Source organism: Hoplias malabaricus, chromosome 15 (genome assembly GCF_029633855.1).
Source record: "Hoplias malabaricus isolate fHopMal1 chromosome 15, fHopMal1.hap1, whole genome shotgun sequence".
Lineage (NCBI taxonomy): Eukaryota > Metazoa > Chordata > Actinopteri > Characiformes > Erythrinidae > Hoplias > Hoplias malabaricus.
In genome coordinates this window covers 21,619,385-21,646,914 of record NC_089814.1, presented here as the reverse complement: position 1 = coordinate 21,646,914, position 27,530 = coordinate 21,619,385, and the positions used below count along the sequence as shown (strand labels likewise).

The window sequence follows — 27,530 nt, the reverse complement described above, 5'->3', positions numbered from 1 at the left end:
AAAGTTTGGGAACCACTGCATTTGGGATCTCTGGTGGATAACAAAGGGAATTAAGAGAGTCCAAAAAGTGACATCCCAACATACACAACAGGTTGTTCTGTTATTTTTTTATTTGTAAAATATACAATCCATGGAGACATTCTGATAAAATATTACAATGGGATGTATTTAGACCCCTGAAATATGAATTATACGTCTCTGCTGGCCTTTTGAAGCACTAGAAATGCGAGCTTTAATATTAGAAGGATATGCGGTAACACTAACTTAAAAGCCCACTGCAGAGTTGCTGATGTTCAATATGTATAAATTCTCAACCCAAAATCTACTGTAAGCACAGTCCCAGTCCTTAATTTAATCCTTGTGCTAATTCTACACGCACAGTCTATAAACTGTAGTTTCATTAATATAATTAATTATATAATATTATATACATATATAATTAGTTCCATAATTCTATTAATTATATAATTCGTTTTATTTAATTTCAATATATTCAGAGATTCTGTAGGGGGCTCTTCAAATAAAGTGGCACCAAATACACACATTCATGTTATATAAAATATATATATATATATATGTACAATTACACCATCTTTGATTGAGTATTAATGGAAACTATCATGAAAATTACATTTATTTTTTTACATGATCTAACAATATTTTACTTCACATTCTCCTGAGTATCTAATTTCAATAAACAATAAAATATAGCAATCTATACCCTTTAAATGTGTAAAGATAAATAGAGATACATAGACAACTTATACAAATGACTGTAGCTGTTAGGCTTCCATGAGTGTCTTTCATAAGCTACAAGTGAAAAGTAATTTTATTGCTTTCACTGTCATAGCATTGTGCTAGCCGCTGTCGTTGATTTCTATATTAGAGAGATAATAATAAACTATGTTTATGTCACAGTGTATAAGTGCAGGTAAAAACTCGCTGGATTCTCCAGTAAAACCCGTCAGTATCAGGATGAAGACATCACCCTCAGTTGCTTAGCTTGAAGCTCTATTGAAGAGTCTACTTCAGCTGTGTTTTATCTGTTTATTTGGCTGTGTGTTGTCTGTTCTCTCACACTCCTGTGGTGCTGTTAGCCCAAACGGGAAAGGAATCTAAACTAAACAGTACTCTGCCCCAACTGTTCACGGCAAGCGTGATGCACAAGATACCGATGATATTCATCACAATTCCTGTCTTGGCCTGTGGATGGGAATGTAATAAGAAAGAAATTAATTCTAATATCCTTTAAAATCAGAATTTTAGCATACAATTTACTGTTGTATGAAGATATTCAGAGGTGGCATTTTCAGGTCCTTTACAGAATTTATCAACAATGCCATGAATTTTATGAGGCTGGTTTGAGATGATTAGAGAAGACAATTGGAATGTAATCTAGGAGGAGATTTATACATTTAATTTTTACTTTTGCACCCCTCTGGAAATATTTTGTAGTAAACAAAATTCAATTTTTAATTCATTAAACTTAATTTATAACATGCTCACTTAAATCAAAGCCTTATTTTTAAGCCAAACTTATATAAAACAGTCTCTGCTCTTTATATTTTACAAACAGATGGATCATTTGGAAGATAGATGGAAAGATAGAAATAATTCAAAACTTTCCTCATAAATTATCTCATTACATTCATTTTAAATTGTAATATTTTAATTTTAATAATGTACACCATATGGCCAAAGGTGCAGGTGTTAGGTGTTGGATAATTAGGTTTGAACCATAAATGCCACTCCAACTCATTCCAAAAGCATTGAATGCCTCTCCATTAGTACTGAGGAAGCATTTGCACTGCTCTACAGCCAGTGCTGTGGAGCTCTGTGCTGCTCTGGACAGAACAGGTACATATTTTTTATTCACACTGACTTTACACTTTGCACTCACCATGTCTGAAACTTTCAGATATCCGTATGAGAAAACAATGGCATTCGGAGGGGTTGCCACTGGAAGCATGAAGGCAAAAGATGCACTGAGGGTGCAAGGAATCATCACATACAGTGGGTTTACACTTATCGATTGGGCCTGAAAAAATAAGACAGTCAGAAAGATCAGATTACTGCTTCTGAAACACCATGACCATTAACCTTCTTATGCAATAAAATATGTCAGTTTGGTAAGTAGTTTACCAATGACTACATAAAAGATAACCACTGTGTTCACTAGTGAATATCATCATGCAAAATTATTAAGCACTTAAAGGTGAATTACAATTTGCAATCAGATTTTAACTGAAAATAGCATTATGTAATGCTAGGGCAGCACAGTGGCACAGCAGGTAGTGTCGCAGTCACACAGCTCCAGGGACCTGGAGTTTGTGGGTTCGATTCCCACTCCGGGTGACTGTCTGTGAGGAGTTGGTGTGTTCTCCGCGTGGGTTTCCTCCGGGTGCTCCGGTTTCCTCCCACAGTCCAAAAACACACATTGGTAGGTGGATTGGCGACTCAAAAGTGTCCGTGAGTGTGTGTGTCTGTGTTGCCCTGCGAAGGACTGGCTGGGTAGGCTACAGACCCACCGCGACTCTGAACTGAATAAGAGGTTACAGACAATAAGTGAATGAATGTTAGTTTAATCCCTTAAAATGGTGGTTTAAAATTCAGATTTATTATTCAATAATTAGAATCCATTATTTGGTAACTACTAGTGAGAATCGTGACATTCAAGCCCTGTATTTGAAGAGTCTGAAAGACTGCTTTTCTGTCTCAAGATTAGCTTGCGTATTACACAGTACAGAAATATTATATGGCTGGGTTTACTGTTATTGAGTTGTGGTTTTGTTCCGACTGTGAATATATAAATATATTTTCATGTATTTTTCTGTGTAAGCTTAGAGAAACAACGTCCAAAGAAAAACATGTACCTTTTTTTTACTCCCAGTGCGTGCTGGGTAATATGATCTGTTATTTAAAAATTTGTTCCACATGGAGAAAATGTTGATGACATAAAATATGCTGCAATTCAATGTCTTAATGTCTTCCCTGGTCTCTGAAATTCAGTAGACACAGGGCTAATTGTGGGCATCCAAAACAGGCTGCCACTATGAGATAAAATCACTCAGGCAGAAATGGATAGGTACAGAAAACATGAGTTGGCTGTACTTCTGCAGCCCTATGTAATGCAGATGGAGGAACAAGCACAGAGCGATGTTGCCAGATTTGAATTTGCTAGCTGGCGTGGAGAAGTGGGGGTAGTAAATCCTCCATTAACATCAAGGAACCTTTTCTCTTTTTCTCTCTCCCTGACATTAAGATCTTCATGAATCTGCTTGAGAGCCTCATCAGCTCAGTCCCTCTACAAATCTCCCTTTTCAGAGGCTTCCATCACTTCATTAAAAATGGTGGTGCATGCCAAAAGCTATACAATAGCAAGGAGCAAAGGTGAAGAGTGAGGAGAGAAAGGGGGGTTTCAAAGAAAATGTCTGTAGCATGGAAGGGTGAGCAGGGTCTTTCATGAATCACCAGACAAGTTCTGAAGCCCATTGTGGAGTAAGTGAGCTTATGAACAAGTGTCTCATTCAAGTATTGCTATTAGACAAGCTGATGTATCTCCTAAGCCTCTTTCAGGTATGCACGGTAACCCAGAGCATCCCTGGGCATCAGTCAGAGGAGCCATATGTGCAAAAGCAAATATCCAATTCATTTGTAATAGACATTAGCTAATTTTGTCCTTCCAGTAGAGTCTAAATAATGTCTGAGTGAGCCCATATGTAAACAGAGCATTTTATTTTCCAGAGAATACAGATTATTGAATTCATGCAGTGCTCTCTGCATGTGCAGCCCAGGTACCACACTATGCCTAAACCATCCAGACCGTTTCCTGCTGTGAAAATGTGTCTGAAGAGACCATCTCTGACTGTACACTCCAAGAGTGAAAAGGCAACTTCAGAAATCTTTTTCTCTGGCCATTCATATATCTGGAGTTTATATATTAAAAGAGCTTTAAACTCATTGACACTAGATAGGAAGGGATGATTAAAGTCTAAACTAGAAAATGTAACACTATTTCTGCTCCAGTACTAATATTGACACTTGATTTTCGAGCATTGCCCAAAACCAAAGATTTAATCTATCTACTCTTTCTTAACAATGCTACAACATATTTCAGAGCTCCTTAGCCTTTAAATGCTTAACCAAATTCTCTTTGTTGAATTCCTAGTTCGGTATGCCTTCCCTTAAAAGTGCTGCATATGATTCTGGAGAATGACTTTTGTTGGAGCTCGAAAGCAAACAAACACACCCCTCTGCAGTGCTCCTTCAGAAACTGTGCTTCACACTGACACAGGGCTTTTACCAAAAGAACACCCCCTGGTGCTGATCGGCTGGAATAGTTTTGTGTTTCTTGGTTTGAGCCATTTTGTTTGTTTCTCATTTACAGAGCTAGGGCTGAGTACAAGCACCAGGCTTTTTTCTCCAGACCGAAGAGCGGAACATATTTTTACAATAAAAGCATTGGATCGAAAACACATAGAGAACCTTTAAAATATTATAACAGATTTTATAATGGACACTACTAAAAAGCCAGCTTCATGTTCTGAATTCCCACATTTCCTTAAGTGAAAAAGCCTAAAATCCTTGAGAAAAAATACAAAATCTGTCCTGTATCTGATTAAAAATTCAAGAATACATCTTTGCACATGTCATGCTGCTTTGCACTGCACAAATCAGAATCAGAGACAAAAAAATCCGTTGACTCTGTTGTCGTGGTAAATATCAATTCTTGGGGTAGCCCTGTGAAATAAAAGTGAAAAGAAAAGATTGTCTCACCATAGTGGCAAGAATGGGCAGGAACAGTGTTGCTGTGGCCACATTGCTTGTGCACTCTGTGAAAGTGGCCACCATGAGGCACACAATAATAGCAATGGCCCATGGAGGAATGCTCTGGAGTGGAGACATCTGGTGTCCAAGCCATGAAGACAAGCCTGAGTCCTTTATATTTAGAGATATACAGACAAAGTAAGAAAGTAAGAAAATCTTGTTAGATTAATATTTATTCATTGTCTGTCATTGTTATTTAAATATTTAATAATAATTTGAACATTGTAGACTGAAATAGTATAAACAATACACCACAAGGTGTTTCTAGATGTTTTATTTATTATTACCTTTTTTAGATGATTTATAAGTTTGAGAACAAGAAGTTATTAAATCATGAAGAATATAATGCAATTTTTTTTATTAAATATAAACTGCTTAAATATATCTTTACATATAATGTCCTTGAATATATTTATTTTAACTTTATTATGACTTCATCTTCAATGTTATAAATGTTTCTGTCATTTAACAAACATCTGTAACTATTTTCATTTCTATAAACATCTACAATTGAGCCCCTGACATGAAGAGCCATGTATCTGCCATTTTCTTTATTTTAGTAGCACTGCTTGCTTGTCCAGCCTTAACAGTGGAGATAAACAGTTTTTCAACATGAACATGCAATTTAAATATGAAACATACAGCCCATTAAACAGCAGAAATCTGTTTTAGCATTAAATAATGTCATTTCATGCTTATGAGATGTTTCACATAATAAATATATATTAAAACATAAATAAATTTAAACATAGTAAACCATATATTGTTCTCTTTTGCAAGCACTCTGTGTTTATGACCTATTAAAGTTACAGAGAACTAACATAAAAGTGGAAGCATTTTAGTCATATATTTGCAACAGCATATTTTATATTGTTGGAAACAAAGTGATTGACATAGTTGAATGATGATGAATATATATCAGGCTTTGGATAGATTTATTAAAAAGGTGTACTCAATATGTGAATACAGATCAAAAGGAACAGGATGTATTGTTTATACATTTCTTTCTTCATCACAGCCACATTTTTATATTTCTTTGAATTTTACCTCACTGCCTTTAGCCAGAGCAAAGCCTCCTCCTAGCAGCAGCACAATACTCCATGGCATCTTCTTCTGAGCCACCTTCCATGTCAACAGTGCTGATCTGGGTTCACTGTCAGTTTGAGACACTGGAACAGAAAACACATGATGTACACATTTGGGAATGGTAACAACAACAACAAAGTGCATGGATGAACGAACTAATCAAGAAGGCTGGCTCTGTTGTTGGAATGAAACTGGACACTCTGGAGGTGGGGCCAGAAAAACGGACACTTAACAAGCCATTATGGACATAACTATACACCCCTTGTTCACTATAGTGGATAAACAGAGAAGCACGTTCACTGGAATACTGATACAGCTGTGGCATGTGAGGTAATTTCTTCCCAGCTTCACAACGAGTCTCCTCACTGCAGGGATGCTACTGATCTTCTGCTGTCTGAACTGTGCTGAACTACACCCTATTATTTATATTTTCAGTCAATACTGTAATTTATACATCATAATTATATATCATTATGCACTCATTGTCACTTTTTATCTTTTACTGACAACTTCACTGACTCTGAACACCATTAGTGCAATAGTAATTATGCTGCTCCGTTTTTGACATGTACATTGTCATTTATGTATATAGATATTTTCCACTTGTGTTATAATAAATCTTATCACTTATGTTTCTTAGTGTAATACCTGCTACGGCTGCTCTTGTGTCATATACAGAACTTGAACGTAAATAGGCCCTTCTCAAAGGTTCATAGCACTGTTGTACCACATCTTTTTTTTTTTTTTTTAACCCCTGTAACCCGCTACTATATCCCTGCAATATTTATTACAATTTTCTTTGGGATCAATAAAGTGTTATCTTATCTTATTTTATTTTATATTATCTTTTAGTGCAAAGTGCAAAGACAACATATATAAAATAAAATATTAATTTTGAATATAGGTATACTGCTAAATGTTCAAAGACATATAAAACAACCCTGTTTTTTTTGTAAAAGGATCCAAGGATGGCTTAGTCATTCATAAGTAAACATGAGTCAGTGCCCACAACTTTGCCAAATATGTGCCAGCAACGACATCTATTGTGATCTGATGAAGCTGAACTGCTTCAAAACAGGACAAAGTTGTGTCTTCTTTTCCCCTTCATTTTTGTTAAAAGAAAAGGTACCACTATGGTGAATATCTCCATTTATCCCAACACCCAAACAATGTGTGTGACTGGTAAGGGTGGTCATGGTGCACAACACACGATTAGTCAAGAGTCATATTAAAGAACGCTGGATGCATGCAGCTAGTGCCATTTAAAAATCGGCTACCTAGTTTGGTCTGTGTGAAATAATTAACTGAATAATTACCCAAAAAAATGAAAAACAGAGGGACCCGACACACCGTAGACTTATCTCTTACATAACTAAACTGAACAAACAATGGATTTCAGAGAGCTATACGTAGCCTACAGCTTTTATTTGACCGTACCTATGTCGATGCTCTGTGACCTCCAGAAGAAGAGACAGGGGGGTTTTGAGGGAAGCACAAAGAGCAGCGCTGCTATAAACACTGCCACAGTAGCATCTGTCACGTACCTGTGCAACAGAAGGTCAGAGGTTAGGATTTAGCAGTGGATTAACTGTCACAATGAAGACAGCTATTCAGTAAAAGTGCTGGAGTGTTGTGTGCATTCCTGTGACTATGACGTACATGTGCTGATTTCATCATTCATATTAACTATCAATCTGTACACAAAAGAGCTTAATATTATTCTATGTTAAAGGGGTTTATAAAGGCACGTGAGATCATACGATGAGCAGAAATATTGACAACTGGAACACTAGGCACACTAGCCACTGTTTGCTTATAGTTTCCTCTTGGAAACACCATTCACAAATCATCCAACATTTGACCCAGATAAGCGGACACAAGCCACATCATCTGATAAGAAGAAGGACACATTAGGTGCATCAGGCTAAAGGTCAATTTGTTTGTGAATCTCTCAATTTGTTTCCCCACATTGAAGTCACAAATTGCAGATGCATGTTTACCTGAAGGGCAAACAATCTAACTAATCGAAACATGCTGTTCTCTTTATCCTTTAATGTCATTTTCTGGTGGTTGTTTATGTAAATACATTTCATATAAGGTGCAAAAAAAAGTTTAAAGAATTTTTTGTGATTTATAATTGTAATTCCTCAACCAAACATTCAGACAAAAAGATAGTAATTTCGATTTAAAGATAGTAATTTCGATTTAAAGATAGTGATTTCGATGATCATAGTGTATTAACACTATATTATAAGTTTGTTTGTAATATAATAAAAAGAAAAATGCCATTTATAATACTTCCTCACAGTTACCATAAAATTACAAAAGAGCCGGAGAATGTTTGAAATTTGAATTACAATTATATGTTACACAAAAATGCCAACATACTACATTTTTTAACTTTTTTGTCGTTAACCCCTGTAATGTGTCATAGGACCCCAAGTGTATCAGAGGACACCTGTACATTTTTTCACTGCTGGCACATACCTATCAGAGCAAACATCCTATGAAACATTTACCTATAATCTACGCATGTCGACAGTTACTTTGTATTCCGGTCAATGAAAGATAAGATAAGAAATTTCAATTTAATGCTGCAATTTAAAACATTCAGTCTTGTGCTTGGTTAAGACTTCCTAATTCTACTACCCCATTTTCTGGACGTTATTCATTTCTGGGCTTGGAACTGAACAGAGGATTATATAATGTGGGAATAGGGCTGGAGAGCTCCCAGCATGCTCTGTGGCCGCAACAATAATACTAATGAAAACTTTGCAGAAGATGTGATGTAGAAGACAAGGGAGGGATTGAATTTGAAATTACAGTGAATGTGGCTGTGTGTGAAAAAGTGAAACACAAATTCATACTCTTTTTCAGCATTGAAGAGATTTGTTGCCCAACCATCCACAAAGCCTGGGTCACGTGTGAACCAAAGCACCACCAGCAGGACAAAGAGTGTTAAAACATTTATCTCGCCAAAAGACATGGGGCCCAGGCGCTGATGCTCCTCACGGATCACGTTGTACGCGGCAATCTCTTTCTCTGTCTTCACTGTGCCACAGCCCCATGTTTTTCTGAAGCTAGAGAGAGAGAGAGAGAGAACAACTTCCAATCATTTTCTGTCTGACAGATTTCAGATTTATTGTACATTGGTATGCCTCCTCCAGGGCATGTTCCCGCCTTGGGCCCAGTGATTCCGGGTAGGCTCCATTTACAGGCAATGAATGAATGAATGAGTTCACTGGTATGACATTTTATTACTGTTAATAAGGAAAGCCCTTGTTATAAACTCATTATTGATTGACTTTTTTGATAAAACTTACTTGAAGCCCAGGAAAACAAACTGCAACCAGATCCAGGCCGCAATGAGCATGATAATCATGTTTGGGAAGGCAAAGCCAAACCAGGAGGCAAAGTTAATGACATCTGGATTGTCTTTGAAGAGCCTGAGGACACAGTCCAAGATTTCAGTCAAAAATAAAGATTGAGAAAGATATAGCATGTCCACGTAAAGCCCTGCTGCAGGTAATTATTAGTCACCAAACACCTAGCCTAGTAAATCTATAAATCCAATTACTAAAATTACGATTTTGAGCTTGGATGATTAAAAAAAGTTCAAATGCACATCCACCTCCCATCTAGTGGTTAAATTGGCTACCACTGCTATTTCCCTCATAGTGACCCAAATAAAGGACTCTCTTGCTGGCACGGGGAACTCATTTTTAACCTGATCACGTTACTGATTCACCAGTGTGTTGTAATATGTCGCAAGACATAAACCAATGCAATATGTGGCAAGATTATGGCATAATACTACTGACAGTAAATAAAAGAGAAAGTCCGGGGACCTACTCGCTCATCTGTCCAGTTAGGACCAGGTTGGGTCCAGTGCCAGTGAGCGTGGCAGTGCCACCAATGCTGGCAGCATAGCACACACACAATGTCATGCCTTTACACATCCTCATCCTCTCTTCAGCCTCCTTGCACTGCTGCACTGTGTTAGCATCCAGGGAAAAACTGAGGACATTTACAACAACTGCAAAATAAATAAGTGATATTTATTGTGAGACACTCAAATGAGAATCTCAAATGCTGAAGGGTTCTCAGATTGCTTTGTTATCTGCACTGAAACACTTAAAAGTCACTTTCCAGTTCAGGGGTCCGCTAATAATATATGTGCTCTTTGTTGTTGTACAATTACAGGCTGTTGTCCATCTATTGCTCTTTATACTTTATTAGGTCCCCTTTGCTCTGTTCTTCAATTTTCAGGACCCTCACAGTGTGGTAAGGTGGATCATTTTGGTGCTACATCATTCTCAGCACTTCACTGACCCTGAAATGCTGGTTATGTGTCAATGTTTATTAAATTAAATGAGTAGATGAGACACAGTAGTGCCTGCTAAAGTTTTTAAAAACTGGCCACTCAATTATACACACATTTTATTAGTTCACCTTATAAATGCAAAATCAGATAAAGCTGCTTTTTTTGTTTGTTTTAGTCATCCATGGTCACAGGATGCTGCCCATAGGACACTGCTGGCTGGATACTTTCAATTGGAGGACTATTTGCAGTCCAGCAGAAACTCCAGAATCACTGCTGTGTCTGATCCATAAGTACAAAAGCAACAAACACAAATGTACAGACACTATATCAGTTTTGCTGCAGTGCTGAGAATGATCCACCACACAAAAAATACTTGCTTTGTGAGTCTTGTGGGAAAGCTGGCTACTGAAGAGCAAAGTGAAATGGGGCAATATGGCTCTTAAACAACATTACGATATTTTAGGGTATTTTGGCTATACCGATATCCTTGGCGATATGACAATGCAACAAAATAAATGATATGAAGTTTATTATATTTAACAAAGGTAACAGTTTCAAACATTCAGAAGAAGCGACTAAAATACGTAAACATTTGCTATATTTGTAAACAGTAAACAAGATTTAGATTTTTAATTAAAAAAATAATGTAGCATATAAATATACCACACAACTATTCATTTCTTACATAATAGCATGGTATATTGTACATCTGATATTTTATAACCAAACCACCTTCAAAATACTGACATAACTCCCCCTTTTTAGAGCAAACACCTCCACTGCACTTCACTGTGACTAAATGACTCATGTAATGAATGTATGCCATGTTATAGGTAACTGCATAATATCATTACATAAACAAGTCAGAATAGCACAATTATCATGATACTGATTTTTTTTATTGTTTTAAAAATGATGGCAATACTATCGCATAAAAAATATGATATGGCACAGCCCTAGACGAATATTTGTTTTGGTATAAAACTATAAAATATTCCGTTTGTTTTGTGCTTGTTTGTTCTGGTAATGTATTTCTTGCTGTCTAAAGCCCCGGCCTAGCTTCTCCACTCACCCTGGCCATCAGCCTGCTTCTCTGATTGCTTTTCTTCATGCCCCACAGAGGTAACAGTTTGAGATTCTTCTTGTTTTTTTGTGTCATTGAGCTGCACCAATACAGCCTGCACTATGGGCACCATCATGGCCGTGGTGGCTGTGTTACTGATCCACATAGACAGGAAAGCCGTCACACCCATAAAGCCTAACATCAACCTGTACAGAATTAAAAAGATAAATAAATAAAAATACACACACTTTCCATTAAATTCCATTCCTTGCTTATCTATGACATTACTGATACTGTAATCACATATGTGCCAATAAAGATATGAGTATGAATATAATCAAATAAACTGAGTGCAATTTTGGCAGGCTGCAGATCACCATTTAGCCTATGTTATTTTTCAGATGAATAAATAATTAATAAACGTCTAGACATTACCTAGATATAGAAAGCTATATAACACCCTACAGGTCTAAAACATTTAGATACACTATATTATAGAATATTTTAGTAATTATTTCTAAAACAGTACATAACAAGTGCAACAGTACAAGACAAGTTTCTATTTATGTATTATATTGCAAATAAGGCCAAAAGCCATCCTTTATTAAATATTATTATAACTGATTTGAATTACTTTTGATAGAAAATTAAATGGCATTGTGTTAAAACATGTCATTTTTAAAACACATAATGTTTTATGTTTCTTATTCCATGAACATAAAAGTATTCTCTGAATTACAAGGTGTTTTAGCATTGGAAATGCAAAATATACTGCTATAAAACATAAATTAACCTTCAAAACCAATACATAACAACACCATCAACTCAAATTTTAGTTTACAGCAAACAAAGCAATTTATGTTCCTCAACTTACAAGCCTTGCTGTAAGTGATACTGGAATGGATGCTAGTGTACACTATTGAACTTGCATTGAGCAACAATTGCATTTCAAAACTTTCAAGGCCTCACAATTGCTTGGAACGCCTAATAAATGCATGAGACCAAATATAGAATTATCATGAAGTCTGTTGTGTTGAACATGATGTAGAAGTCACTCACAGTGCAGGCCGCACCCCAACAACAAGCAGCACACGCAGTGCAATGCGCTTGTGCAGGTTCCAGTGCTCTACAGCCACAGCTACCATCAGCCCACCCAAAAATAGCATGTTTGTGTCCTTTAAGTACTGCATGCAAACCTAGAATGCACACATATATCTGACATTATAACCTTATTAACAGACACAGTAAAGTTTTTAATATGGTGCGAATTCATTCATTCATTCACTCATTATTTGTAACCGCTTATCCAATTCAGGGTCGTGGTTGGTCCAGAGCCTACCTGGAATCATTGGGCGCAAGGCGGGAACACACCCTTGAGGGGGCGCCAGTCCTTCACAGGGCAACACAGACACACACACACACATTCATTTACACCTACGGACACTTTTGAGTCGCCAATCCACCTACCAACGTGTGTTTTTTGGACTGTGGGAGGAAACCGGAGAACCGGAGGAAACCCACGCGGACATGGGGAGAACACACCAACTCCTCACAGACAGTCACCCGGAGCGGGAATCGAACCCACAAGCTCCAGGTCCCTGGAGCTGTGTGACTGCGACACTACCTGCTGCACCAATATCAATATACAATACAATATAATTCCAAAATCAATATTTACATCATAAATAACACAGAAATAAACTGCCAAGAACAAACATGAAACATGACATCAGTACCATACATAAACTTCTGGGCTTTGTCTATATTAATATTTTTAAACTAACATTTAAGGGCGGGACGGTGGAGCAGCAGGTAGTGTGGCAGTCACACAGCTCCAGGAACCTGGAGGTTGTGGGTTCGATTCCCGCTCCGGGTGACTGTCTGTGAGGAGTTGGTGTGTTCTCCCCGTGTCCGCGTGGGTTTCCTCCGGGTGCTCCGGTTTCCTCCCACAGTCCAAAAACACACGTTGCAGGTGGATTGGCGACTTGAAAGTGTCCATAGGTGTGAGTGTGTGTCTGTGTCTGTGTTGCCCTGTGAAGGACTGGTGTCCCCTCCAGGGTGTATTCCCGCCTTGCGCCCGATGATTCCAGGTAGGCTCTGGACCCACCACGACCCTGAATTGGACAAGCAGTTACAGATAATGGATGGAACTAACATTTAAATTGAGTGCAATAAACTGATAGCAGTGCCTTGTAATTATGGTCAATCAGTGACAGAATATAAATAATTAAAATATTGTATATATGTATATGTATATTTTGCATATACATTTATAATATATTATTTATATTTATAACTGCTATAAATATTGTATATTGAAACACTGAAAATATGTTTTTGTCATTATATGTTATTGAAACATTTTATATCGTGATATATATTGATACTGAATTATTGTCCAAGCCTACACATATACATTACATTATTTTGTATGAGGGCTGAGCTATACATTTTTGGAGAGTGTATAAAGGCCCAAGGACTTACATCTTTGGATTCCATGATACCAAATAGAGGGAAGAGCACAACAGGTAAGAGAGCAGTGACAGCCAACGGGAGAACCTCCGTACACCAGTACATGGCCATCAACCCGATAACATATGCACAGCTAGCCACCTGCACAGAGCCCACACATAACACAGATGAGTAAACATAAGACACAAAACACAGAATTCTTTTCTTGTTTACAAGAAGCTTTCTTAAATACACTACATGATTAATAACTAGCAGAAACCCCTTTTAATCAACGACTTACTTTACGATGTGCCCATTGTGGAAATAGATGTGCTCCTGCAGCTTCTATAATCTCCCAAGGAAAGCATTAAATTAAACAGGATGCTCTCTGTCATCTGCACATTAGCCTAAGATCACCATGCCCAGTGCCAAGTATGAACTAGAAAAGCATTGGGCTGTGGAGTGCAGGTCATTTGGGAAGAGTTGGGGTGGTGTCTCTGAGCCACAATTGATCATTCAACATCAGTACTTGATCTCACTTCAAATCTTCAGATCTAGTGCCAAGATTTCTCAGATGTGTAAAAGCTGTTAGTGCAGCAAGCAGGTGTACTCACACTTTTAGCCATCAAATATTTTCTGAAATATTGATGCATTCTTGCATAAATGAAGGTGCCAGAAATGTTTCTTCTTTGTTTTCCATAAAATCCTGTCCAAAAAATCTTGCAGTAGACTTGGGTGAGTGTGGAAAGCTTTATAAAATTTAATGTACCTCCACATTATGTAACAGTTCTATAGAAATTCAGAAGTTTTTTTTTTCCCAAGAAGTGCACAGATGTCCTAGCCAAGAGCCATTCAGTAATTTTACAGCCTGTTTTTAAAAAATCACATAAACCACAGATCATATGACAATGAATCCTGAGGCAATAAAATCTAGCATTATGCAAGGTGGTAACACATGTAACTACAATAAAGAATTGTTCATTGTTGATTGCTGAAACTGTCTTACCACCTTGCATACTGTTCGAGACCAAATTCCATTGCTCTTTTAGTTTTTTTTTTTTTTTGCCAGACTGCCTAGCAGCCAGGAGAGCTTTACTTGTGCTAAGGTTAGTTTTAAGTAATATCAGTCCCCAAATACAGACAGAAAATTGTGGGTCAAGTAGCACCTTTCTGTAAATGAGCTGGGGAAGTCTTTAGCTCTTCAAATTATTTTATATATTTTAAATCTATGTTAATTTAAATCTATGGTCTGTATTTTCAGCATTTTAAAAAAATCTTTGTGTCATTAAGTATGGTCACATGTAATGCATGGAACATACCTGTTGTCAAATTTTAACCCATTTTTCAAAACACGGGATAAAATACAAAAGTCTATATTACTCTTAAAGACTTCTATTAGAGATACTGTGCAACAGATAATAAATAAAATAAAATCACCCTATACCTGTCTCTGCAATCAAGTAAGAAAACAACTTAAAAGATGGAATTTACTCCATGTGTGTTTGGCTTGGAATTCTACAATTTAATACTGGAAAAAAAAAAACCACTGTTAAATCAGTTAATGTATGAAAAGGTGCAAAGTCTCCTCTGTTATTAAGTCACCTATAGACACAAACTGAGCAAAGAATAATTTCAAAGCACCAAATAGCACCAAGGGTGTTAGAAACCTAACTGGACTGTTGCTGATTTGCAGAACCGAGGATGATGCTTGCTGCCAGGCTGACAGTTCCCAGTCTTCATTTTTTAGACATTTTTTCACACAAATAGAAGAGGAAAATCAAAGGGGGGATTGCTTTAATATCTTTGTAATTGAGACATTAAGATGGAAAAACAGAAGAGATTTTAGCTTAAGTTTGCTATTCTCCTGCTCTTCAAAAACAGCCCAGGCGTCACACCTCTCTCCTCGGGTTTCAGTAAATTCTCACAGTAATGATTAACGGCAACTAAACTAAAGTAAGGAATCTCATTACATCTTCAATCATTTCTCACACAAAACTAAGAACCTTCCCAGATATCTATCTATCTATCTATATATATATATTTTATTTTTTTTTACCCAGAAAAACTCCATGGTCCTGGGGTCCTGGACTCAGGGTAATAGTAATATTCTACTATGCCATGTATGTGAAAACTATATATTATCATATATCTTAATGTTGTATGGGACTGGACACCTGCTGCCTTTCAAATAATGACTACTATTTAGTGAAAAGTTACTCAACCGAGTCTAGCTGGACATTCCATAGACTCCCATTGACATTCCATAGACTCCCATTGATGGAGGCCTACTTTTCACACAAGATAAATACAGTGGTTGCAGCAGTGAATCCCTGAAAGTTGGGCAGTTTGTGAGTTCCCACGGTCTACTGAGGAGAGTTTCTGGAGCTCAGCAATGAGTAAAGCCCACACGGGTAAGCGAGGGTGGCCACTGCTCCAAAACCAAACAGCTCCACAGATTTCCCTTTTAATCCGGGCATCAACTCTCAGCTCTCATTGTTGTAGCAGCTCTGTCCAGCCATGTGCACCAGCTCAAACCCCACAGATATTACCACTTCAGCTCTGGTCTAATAATGGTAAAAGCCAGTATTATCTCCTCAGTGTACACAAACACACTTGTTTCCCACTGTTTCTCGGTTTGTGGAGCACAAACACAAACCCGCTGCCAACTACCACTGAGGACATTCTGAACTTAAATAACCCTAAGTTTAAAACCTGTGTAAAATGTTGTGTTTCATACCTTCGTCCCGATAACCAGCGGCAGAGGAAGGAGGAAAAACGGAGTGCAGAAAAGAATGAGTCCATTTTTCAGCCCCCAAATCGACTTAAACACGGGGACAACCATCACGAACAGCGGAGATGTTCAGTACACGACCTTGAGTGAAAAAACCGCGGTGTGCGCGCGTCACCGGCTGAAGAGGAGCGCAGGAGAGAAACGTCACCTATAAACAAACACACGCAGTCTCTCTCATTCTCTTTCTCAACCACACGATCCAATGTCTCTTTATCGCTTTCCCTCCCTTACTCTCTCTCTCTCTCTCTCAATCACACAATCTTTCAATGTCACTATCATATTCTCCCTCAGTTCTAATTTCAGTCTTACTATCTTTACAAACCTTCCAGTACCTGTGACTCTCTCTCTCTCTCTCACTCTCTCTCTCTCTTTCTCTCTCTCTCTATAACACGCATACTGATATAATTCAATTGTTTCTTTCTTTATTCTTTTTTTGATGATTATAACTGACAACTAATGAAAACCCCAAATTCAGTATCTCAGAAAATTAGAATATTACTGAATACCAATACAAAAAAAGATTTTTTGAAATGCTGGCCAACTGAAAAGTATGAAAATGGGACATTGATTTCCAAAGGAAATGCAAAATTTACTTTCATCATAGAACATAACTTTGGACCACTCAGCCGCAGTCCAGTCTTTGTGAATCTCCCCCACATTTTTGAATGAGATAAGTTTCACAATCCTCTCCAGGGTGCGGTTATTCCTATTGCTTGTACACTTTTTTCTACCACATATTTTCCTTCCCTTCACCTCTCTATTAATGTGCTTGGACACAGAGCCCTGTGAACAGCCAGCTTCTTTAGCAATGATCTTTTGTGTCTTGCCCTGCCTGTGTAAATTGTCAATGATCGTCTTTTGGACAACTGTTAAGTCAGCAGTCTTCCCCATGATTGTGTAGCCTACAGAACTAGACTGAGAGTGTTTTGAGTTAATTCGCTGATTAGAGTTTGGCACCAGGTGTCTTTAATACTTCTTCAACTTTTTCATGATATTCTAATTTTATGACCGGCACTATCTATCTATCTATCTATCTATCTATCTATCTATCTATCTATCTATCTATCTATCTATCTATCTATCGATCTATCTATCTATCTATCTATCTATCGATCTATCAATCTATCTATCTATCTATACTCTGCCAAATAACAGATGCCTGTGCTAGCTAGACTTGACTTGAACTTTTTTGGCAAGAAACTGCTAGTATGGCACACGTCAAGCAAAGTGTATTCTTACGATGGGTGCACGTGTTAATGCTGCAGTGCCTGGTGCCACATGTGCCCTGTGTAAAAGCTACAATGATTAACATATGAGTGTACTGCAGTGTAAATCTAGTGTAACATGGGTAACATACACTCACGCAGACTAGCATTGTGCTTTTAATGAGTGCCATCCTTTCCACTCAGAGAGCGAGGCCAAACAGAAATGTCTGATTTTGTGGCCTGTTTAGGCTACATTTACATGGCATGTAAAAGACACTGAAACTGACATGTTTAGTTACACATCCAATACTCTGCAATGTATCTTACTATGATAAACCAGATTAGATTTGACATGTATTCCACTTGAGATTCTTCATAAAGTCATGTTAGCAGGAAGTCTGTACAAGTGTAAGGTTAATATTGGTCACAATAATCATACAAAAATGATTCTTTTCATTGTATACATGCTTCCTCTTGGACATATCTTGCGTCAATTTAATCTCGACTTTCACTGCTATGTGCATGACATCCAGATTTATTTTAGTACTAAATCCATTAATAACCCACCTCTTGACCAATTAGAAACCTGTCTATCAGAAATCAGGAAATGGATGAATCACAACTTTCTCATGTTAAATTGTGACAAGACTGAACTCTTGCTAATCGGTTCCAAATCAATTCTCAAAAAAGTTGGTTCCCATTCTCTCTATATTGATAACTCAAGTGTATCTCCTTCTTCCCTGGTTCGTAATCTGGGTGTCATCCTTGACACAACTCTTTCACTTGGTGCCCACATCACTTCTATAACCAAAACGTCATATTTTCATCTGTGTAATTTTGCCAAAATCTGGCCATCTCTTTCTCAATCTGCTGCTGAAATCCTTATTCATGCCTTCATCTCCACCCGTTTAGACTACTGCAACTCTCTTCTCTTTGGCATCAGCTCTTCCTCTGTCCACAGACTTCAGATTGTTCATTTACTCTCACCAACACATCACCCCTGTTCTCCAACATCTTCACTGGCTTCCCATAAAGTAGTGTATTCAATTCAAAATACTTCTTCTCACTTACAAAGCTCTAAATAACCTTGCTCCTTCATACCTGTCTGCTCTTCTCCATCCCTACAAACCCATGTGCACACTCAGGTCTTCCTCAGCCGGGCTGCTCACTGTTACTCCTTCCAGCCTTCACAGCTACGATGATCGTGCTTTCTCTAGATCTGCTCTGTGACTCTGGAACTCTCTTCCCCTTTCAGTCCAACATTCTCCGACTCTCTCTATATTCAAATCAAACCTCAAAAAATATCTTTTCTCCCTTATAATACTCCTCAAACTTAATCTGTCCATGTTTGTTCTGTTTGTTAATGTTTTGTGTTCTGTATTTGCTCTGTTTTATATGTCTTTGAATGTGTTCTATGTATTAACTATTGTAAGCGTCTTTGAGTTCTTGAAAAGTGCTATATACATATAATGTATTATATATATATATACAATAAATGCCATTATCAGATAAAGATAGTCCCTCTACTGGCCATGTCTAAAATTACTCAGAGTACAGATTCTAAGCCATCTTGCTAACCAAAATGTTAGTGAATATTTTAATAGTTTAGATTAGACTGATAAGCTGAAACCAAACTGTAAGATATGAGAAAATGCACATTTATTTTAGATCATAAAGTAATAAATAAATAAATAAAATAACGACTTATGTAGCCCAGGGTAAATCTTAACTCATTTGGTCTTTTTTTTTTTTTAATATGTGTATCAGAGTGGTCACCTATCGGAGTGGTCAGAGAAGAGAACGACAGAAAAAGTGCATGCAACTCACACAGCTCTATATTTTCCGTTCATTTATTAATTGGTACAGCCAATAGTAGAGTGTGTATGGAAGCCTGTTTCAGCTACATAAAATAATAAAAAAAAAAAGGCACCATTTCTGCAGTTGTCAAGATGAGTACTGTTAGTACCCCTAAGCTTCTGAGTCTCCACAAAGGCCCGGTGGAAACATCTTCATTAAGACAAGTGATAATTAAATGCCACAGTGGTACTGTTTGATGGACAGCAGCTCCACAGTAACCATTAATTTTGGTTAAACAGTATTTGGTGTAAACAGTATTTGCAGCATATACCTCTCTACCTAATTTCCAGCCTTGCCATTTTGGGGTTAGGAGATTCTAGCTATCCTTATAAAGGTTAAGTGTCTGTTAGTGTAGAGTTCCTTGCCGATGACGATTGTGGACAGGCCAAGTCCACACTTGCGCTAATGTGCCCAGACCACCCAGGACCTGACCTGGTGCCAGTAATAGCTGGTACCATTGCAAGATCTTTTCATCATGGACCAAGTATTGAGACAAAAGAATGAGAAAGTGATAACCCTGCTCAGATTTGGCGCATGAATGCTCTCCCCGAAAGCTATGGTAAGTCACACCTACGACATGGCTCGATGGATGAAAGTTCAGGGCATGGTAGGCCCAGGCCCGCTCACGGTCCACACTGGTGAGTCCCGTCATGCAGTCTGTAAAGCTGTGGTTAATCATGGAGAGAAACTGAGCATCCTGGTTATAGACCTGTTCAGTATACTACTGGCTGACATCACGTTACCTCCATGTGTACTTTTTCCTTCAGACATACAGCAGGGAACTGTGCCAGTTTGGATAAAGAATGAGACTTTCAAAGATAGAACTATTCCAAAGAGCTCTATCATAGCACACATCTACAGAGCTAATGTAGTGACTAAAGTCAAGGCAGAGGCACACTTTAAAGGCCAGATTGACCCTAATTTTTTCCATTTTGGAGACTCTCCCATTCCTACAGCATGGAAAGAAAGGTTAGTGCGGCGATTGGCTCAAAGGACCAAAGTATTTTCAGTGGATGAGTGGGACATGGGTCTGGCAAAGAGTGTGGACCATGAAATTTGACTTCATGATTCACGTCCATTTAGAGGGAGGTCTTGTAGACCTGCACCTGCTGATCTTGATGACGTCCAACACCTGCAGGAATTGCTGGCTTCTGGTATTATTAAAGTCCCACAGTCCTTAAGCCTCAGCTATAGTAGTGGCCAGGAAGAAAAGTGGAAAAATCTAAATGTGGGTTGATATTTGCATGCTGAATGCTTGGACGGTCCCTGATCAGCACACCGTCCTCAAGGTGGATGATGCACTCGACTGCCTATCAGGCAGTAAGCGGTTCTCTGTCCTTGATCTTAGAAGTGGTTACTACCAGATAGCTGTTCAAGATAAGAAGAAAATGGCTTTCATCTGCCCACTAGGATTCTATCAATTCGAATGTATGCCTCAGGGCATCACTGGAGCACCTGTTAGGTTCCAGAGATTAATGGAATGGGTGGTGGGAGACATGAACCTGCTGCAGTGCCTGGTGTATTTGGATGATCTTGTAGTGTTTGGACGGACACTTGAAGAACATTTGGAACGGTTGTTCAAAGTGCTGGATAGATTAGAAGAATGTGGTCTCAAAGTCTCTATTGGTAAATGCCAGTTTTGCCAGGCTCAAATAAGGTATGTGGGACACATAATCTCTTCCAAAGGAATTGCTACAGGCCCTGACAAAATCATGGCTACTGAGCTTTTATACGTCCACTAACTGTTCTCACCCGGGGCTACCACCAACTCAGGAAAAGAAAGTTCCAGTGAAATCACCAGTATCCAGAGGGTCTACGCCCTGTAGCTTAAGTTGAACTTTAATTTCCTCATTTCTTTTTCATTTCATGTAACTGAGAGTTAAAAAGCTATTTAGAGCAGAATCTAAACAAAAAAAAAATGTTTTTATTCTTTTGATTTTAAATTTAAATGGCCTTTAAATTTATTTTTTTATAGTGCATTTGGAACAGAGAGGTTTATTCTTATGCTTTATCTGGACTTATTTGTTATTTCTATTATTTAAAACATTTGTATAATTTCAAAACTATATATTTTTATAATATATTTCTACTTTTTCTATAATCCGTGTCTTGACACCTCTCACTGGTTATACTGTTGTTACTTATATTGGGGATACAATAAATTTAACTGGTAAGAACTTTACCAATGAGCCTGAGTTAAATAATTATCCACCCCCTCTGTGGTAAATGAGGGCTACATAAATTGGAGGCACCGCTGGGCTACACTTACTTAGTAACTTAGTCATCCTTCATTCATTATAATATACAAATATTGATATTCATTGCATTTAGTAAGTAATCTACCAATGACATTAAGTGCGCAGGAAGATGTGCATAATTTGTATGCAAATATGATACTATATAAGAGGTATTTGTGGATTTTGGTATCTGCAGTGGTTCTGGAACCAAATCCCCATGGATACAGAGGCCAGACATTGTAAACAGATCAAATCAAATCATTTTACAAAACATACATGGTCTGTTGTATATGAGTCCTCATGAAATTTACAGCAACCAAAACACCCTAAGGATCTGTTGGAAAATCTGTCAGAGAGAGAGAAAGGGAAAGAGGCAAATTTATTTTCAAGCTTCAAGAGAATATACAAACAACATATTATTGTTTTTATTACATTTTATGAAATGTCCAACATTTCTGGGAACGGGCAAAACCAAAGTGTGATAAATGTGTTATTATGTATGAATTTGTATAATTGTTATGCACCTAGGTTGAAATTTGGCATGTGTGATAAGACCCAAGCATCAAGGGCTGGACCATGCCTGCGTATTTATTCAATCATTCATTCATTCATTGTCTGTAACCACTTATCCAATTCAGGGTCCTGGTGGGTCCGGAGCCTACCTGAAATCATTGGGTGAAAGGCAGGAATACTCCCTGGAGGGGGTGCCAGTCCTTCACAGGGCAGCGGACACTCACATATTTGTACATACATACATACATGCACTCATAACTACGAACACTTTTGAGTCACCAATCCACTTGCCAACGTGTGTATTTGGACCGTGGAAGGAAACCTGCGTGTTTGTGTTTTCTAATTTTCACACTTTTCAATTTTATTTATTTGATATATTATTTTAAAGAGAAAACAGAGGAAAGTCCTGAAGAGAAGTAGTATCTGTGGCCAGATAATTTATGCTTTTGCCTTATTTTGTGTTTTTCCTGGACTATCTTTTTGTCTTTTCTGATTTTCCTTGTTTGTCAAGTTCTCTTTTAGCACATGTCTGTTTTGTTTTGTCCTTGTCTCCTCTCTTAGTCCTGCTTTAGCTCCACCTTAAAAGCAATACACTAATATCATTCTCTGAACACTTACTATAATATATAATATAGTTGGAGTCAGAGGATACGAACAAGAACAAGCTTATCTGAGTTATAGTGCTACCAACCTGAAATGTAACTGAATTTTTCAGCCAAATTCAATAAAAAAGCACACCTCATGTATGTTTTTCTGTAAGCACTTCATCCTCTTCTGGGTCCCTGTGGGCCAAGGGCCTTCATGGAACGACTGAGTGCATGGTAGGAACATGCTGGATGCAGTCCATCACATTACCCCATGTATTTGCTGCAAAAATGTTAGCACTTCCTAATAAAAGCTCTTTCATGATTCCCCGGAAGACATTTGATTCCACTCTATGTATAGGGACACCACTTGAAATGATTGTCCATTAAAACTGGCTGTGTGTTACAGAGACAGGCCTATAGAGATCAGTTTCATCCATGCTATCCTCACAATGGGACCCCAAACCAAAACATGGCAAAAAATCAAGAAACAGCAACAATATGCTGTGTCATAATAACCCCAGGTAATACGATGGAGGAAGAAACTCTCATAGGCTCTGAAACAGAAGGCATAGAAGTAGAGGAAGGTGGAGACAGAAAAATGAGGCGAGAGAGAGGGGTGGGGGGGTGGGGGTTTGAGGGAGAGAGGACGGTAAAGAGAAGGTCTTGTCTGTGGATAGTATAGGGAGAGGAGTGGAGGAGAGATAAACAGAGGATCAACTATTGCTTTTGCTGAAACTCAACACAGCACAGGGCCAGTGGGCTTGCTGAGAGACGCACAATGGGGCTCTTTGAGAAAGCAAGGGTGGGGTTTCTTCACAATACCCCAAATTTGTGGGAAATCTTGATGAGTCAGGGCTTTGTGGCAGGTTTAACCTCTGTAAGAAAATATAAAAAGAGAGTACAATGAGGAATGTTTATATCCATACTGATGATTGACAATGTGTCATTCACAACATGAGATGATTGACAACGTGTACTCAGCATCATTTTCATACGAGCTCATACAAAAAAAAAGTTTCAGAGATTAAAGCCAGAATTCTTAGAACAGTGATATGGTATAGATTTCAGGAATAAACACTCAGTTCTCTTCCACATCAGGACCACAGTGTGATTAGTGTTTAAACCCTGAATTGGTGCACAAACCCATGGCATGTAGTTTCACATGATACAATTAATGATCACAAAAATGATGGATCCAGAGCGAGTGGAACTCCAGCGTGGCCACGAGGCTCCATCGCGTTACGGCTTGGACTTGTACAATAAACTAAAGCCTTATGCGTCGCAGTCATTGGGCTGCACTGACGGGGGTTAGTCGTCATGTCATGTGAATACCTTTAATAAATAATTCTGTTCACTTCACTGACAGCTTCTATCACAACTTACTCATGGCGCACAGAATGTGAGTCTGTCTGTCTACATATTATAATAAATAATAACCCAAACAGTGTTTCTCTAAATATTCAGATTATTTACTCGAATAATACAGACCTTTTTTTAGTCAATTATTCTGAGATTTTTTCTCAGAATTATTCAGAGAAATTTTTTCAGAATTCTGACTTTATTCTCAGAATTTTTTTTCTTGTTTTTTTTAGTGCCATGGGCATAAAACACCAGCGTATGTTCATATGCATCTATTTGATTTTTTTTTTTTTTTTTTTTGCCGTTTTTGCATTGTTCTCTTTTTTTCTCAGATCTTGTTTTCCCCCTTTTTAATTAGCAGTCGTATTTAAAGGCTAAGCACCAGCTATATGAAAGTGTTAAACAAATAAATACAGTGGAATTTGAGTTCCTAAATTGTGTTTATTGATAGTCAGAAAACATGTTATTTCTCACTAATTCAAGGAATAAGGTTTAAAAGACCGTTGCAGTCAGATATTCAGCACAGTACGTTCCCAGTAAACATTTAGCCGTTGATTCAACGTTGAAATAACTGACTTGTTTTCAACGCATTTCGGACGTCCATTAACGTTGTCAATTGGTCTCGAAATAACTGACTTGTTTTCAGTTGATTTTGGACGTCCACTGACATTTAAAATATGTCCTTGATGGGCCGACTACTTTTAGACCTTTTTTGAACGTCCAGGGGCGTTCCTAGTTTACTGGGTTTACATGAATATTAATTTGAACAGTTATAGATTTTGACCAATTACATTATTTCCACCGGTTGAGAGGAGTGTGTTGAATTTACTCACATATCCTGTCTTATTCAGCATCAGTTTATTCAGTTGCAGATTTACTGCAACTGATTGTTGTCACACACACCTGTCTCTGGGAAGATCGCACAGGGCTCACATATCTGGTGAATGAACATGTCATTGATGCTGTTGTATGTTGTGGCTGTAATGCACAGTATAATGTACTTTGACTACAGCAAAATATAACATACACCCCACCCAGGCCTAAACCCCAAGCTCCATCAAATATGCCAGGGGAGTCTGAGTGGTGCTTCACATCCAAACAGCGAGAGTGTAAAAGAAATGATTTGCTACTGCCACCCTGTGTTTGAAGTTATGTTTACACATAGAACAATTTTTGAGTGGCACCCTGTACCAGAATGATGGAATAGTGAAAGCAGCTGCATGTTGTCTGTGTGTGATCTAAACTACTAAAATCTGGTCCTGAAGGATGAAGTGCCAACACAGTTTGAAAGGGGGCCACTAGAAATATTTGGGCCCCAGAGAAAAGATTACAGTGGGCCCTTTTCCTTTCCTCTTTATAATCTCTGGCATGTTCCAGGGCCCCTGTTCATTCACGGCTTTGATCCCTTCATGGTGCCCCTGGAGTATGTGCAGTATGGGGCCCCTTGAAATGTGGAGTATTGTGTGCAGTATTTGCCTGTGAACAGAGGTGGCAGAAGTAAAAAGTTCAAGTTAAAATCCTCTCATAAATTTCATTCCAGTGGCTGGTTCCTTTAATTATATTAATCAAGCTTTAAATTTATTAGGATAGTTGAACCGGAATCCTGAATCTGAATTTGCCACCTCAGCCTGTATATACCATGGAGAAAGATGATACATAAGGGATTAACAATATGATTCAAATGGAATTAGTTATATTAAGTGAAACATAGCTGTTTATTAATGATTAGACTGTAAATATCAAGTTTATAATATGCAGGTTCTATGTTCAGAAGTGAACATATCAATTTTCAGTAGAAGCAATTTACAGGCCCCATTCTATTTGGCATGCAAAGCTTCAAGCACTCCAGTCGCAACAACAAGAAGAGAGTTGTCCCTTGTTGCCCTCCATTATGAGGCAAAGATTACTTCCGTGTCTAAAAGTATCCAGTGAGATGTTGAATTTTCTTTATTTACATTTGACTGCTTACTCCATCCTCTTTTTGTGCTGAAAGTGCTAAGAATTGAATGGATATTTGTTGCTAGACCTGGCAACCCTGCTTTAGAATTGTCAACCTGCTCTCACAACACCTTTCAATTACTAAACGTCTTTAAATGATTGTTGAGAGGTATGTTATGCATATATCATAGACTAGCAAACGACACTGCTGCTAATGACATAAACATGAGGACTTTGTGAGGACAATTTGAAGGTTTAGTCAGAAATGTGTGTGTAGCACTGCTATATAAAACCTGTTAGCTGAACAGATTTAATACCTGTCAAGTTATGCTACAGGGCAGCAGGTAGTGTTGCAGTCACACAGCTCCAGGGACCTGGAGGTTGTGGGTTTGATTCCTGCTCCGGGTGACTGTCTGTGTCCGGGTTTCCTCCCACAGTCCAAAAACACATGTTGGTAGGTGGACTGGCCACTCAAAAGTGTCCGTAGGTGTGAGTGAATGTGTGTGTGTCTGTGTTGCCCTGTGAAGGACTGGCGCCCCCTCCAGGGTGTATTCCTGCCTTGCGCCCAATGATTCCAGGTAGGCTCTGGATCCACCGCGACCCTGAATTGGATAAGGGTTACAGATAATGAATGAATGAATGAATGAATGAATGAATGAATGTTATGCTACATTGTCAGATTGTGCTACCTAATGTGTATTTACTGGTTTAACTCCCAAAATACAAAGGTTGGACATCTTAACACAGGATAAAAATGAAATAATATAAAATTCTTTCTGTAGTAAAGTTTTATAGCATTTATCTTAAATCACTCAAGAAAATTCAACACATATAAAACTATAAGTAGTATATTTTGTAATTAATCTAAACATGCTTCAGTTATTTATATAAGTTGCCAATTTCTGTATCGTAATAACTTGCTTCCAGCTTTAAACAGTTATTAAAAGTAACATGATGTGATGTAATCTATGCAGTATATTAGTACAATATAAGAACATGAACTGTTTTAATTACTGCATTAATACAGTCGTTTTGATTGTTCATGCAGTATATTACTAATATAATTGCTGATATACTGCATGGTCAATACAGCTGTATTAATGCTAGTAATTAAAACAGTCAGTGTTCTTATGTCCCAATCCTACAGTATGTTTATTTTAATGAGGGACTAAAGTCTTAGTTCCTATATATACTGCCAAAGTGAATGTGTTTGTGATTATTAATAGTATTTTGTGTATGTTTTTTTAATAATCACTAAGGAGAAGTGATGGTGTGTTCTCCCCGTGTCCGCA

General features: G+C 37.9%; 1 protein-coding gene across 1 annotated transcript; it reads right to left on the bottom strand.

Annotated features, from left to right (window-relative positions):
- Nucleotides 1–116: 116 nt before the first annotated feature.
- slc13a5a (solute carrier family 13 member 5a) lies at nt 117–16,710 on the bottom strand. Its single transcript, XM_066645697.1, has 12 exons — nt 16,489–16,710; nt 13,785–13,913; nt 12,360–12,496; nt 11,310–11,506; nt 9,766–9,949; nt 9,237–9,359; nt 8,781–8,993; nt 7,351–7,457; nt 5,875–5,996; nt 4,777–4,938; nt 1,901–2,038; nt 117–1,203 (listed from the first exon to the last, which is right to left on the bottom strand). Exons 1-12 carry the CDS (start codon nt 16,591–16,593, stop codon nt 1,075–1,077), a joined length of 1,746 nt encoding a protein of 581 aa, XP_066501794.1. The 5' UTR covers nt 16,594–16,710; the 3' UTR covers nt 117–1,074.
- Nucleotides 16,711–27,530: the final 10,820 nt, after the last annotated feature.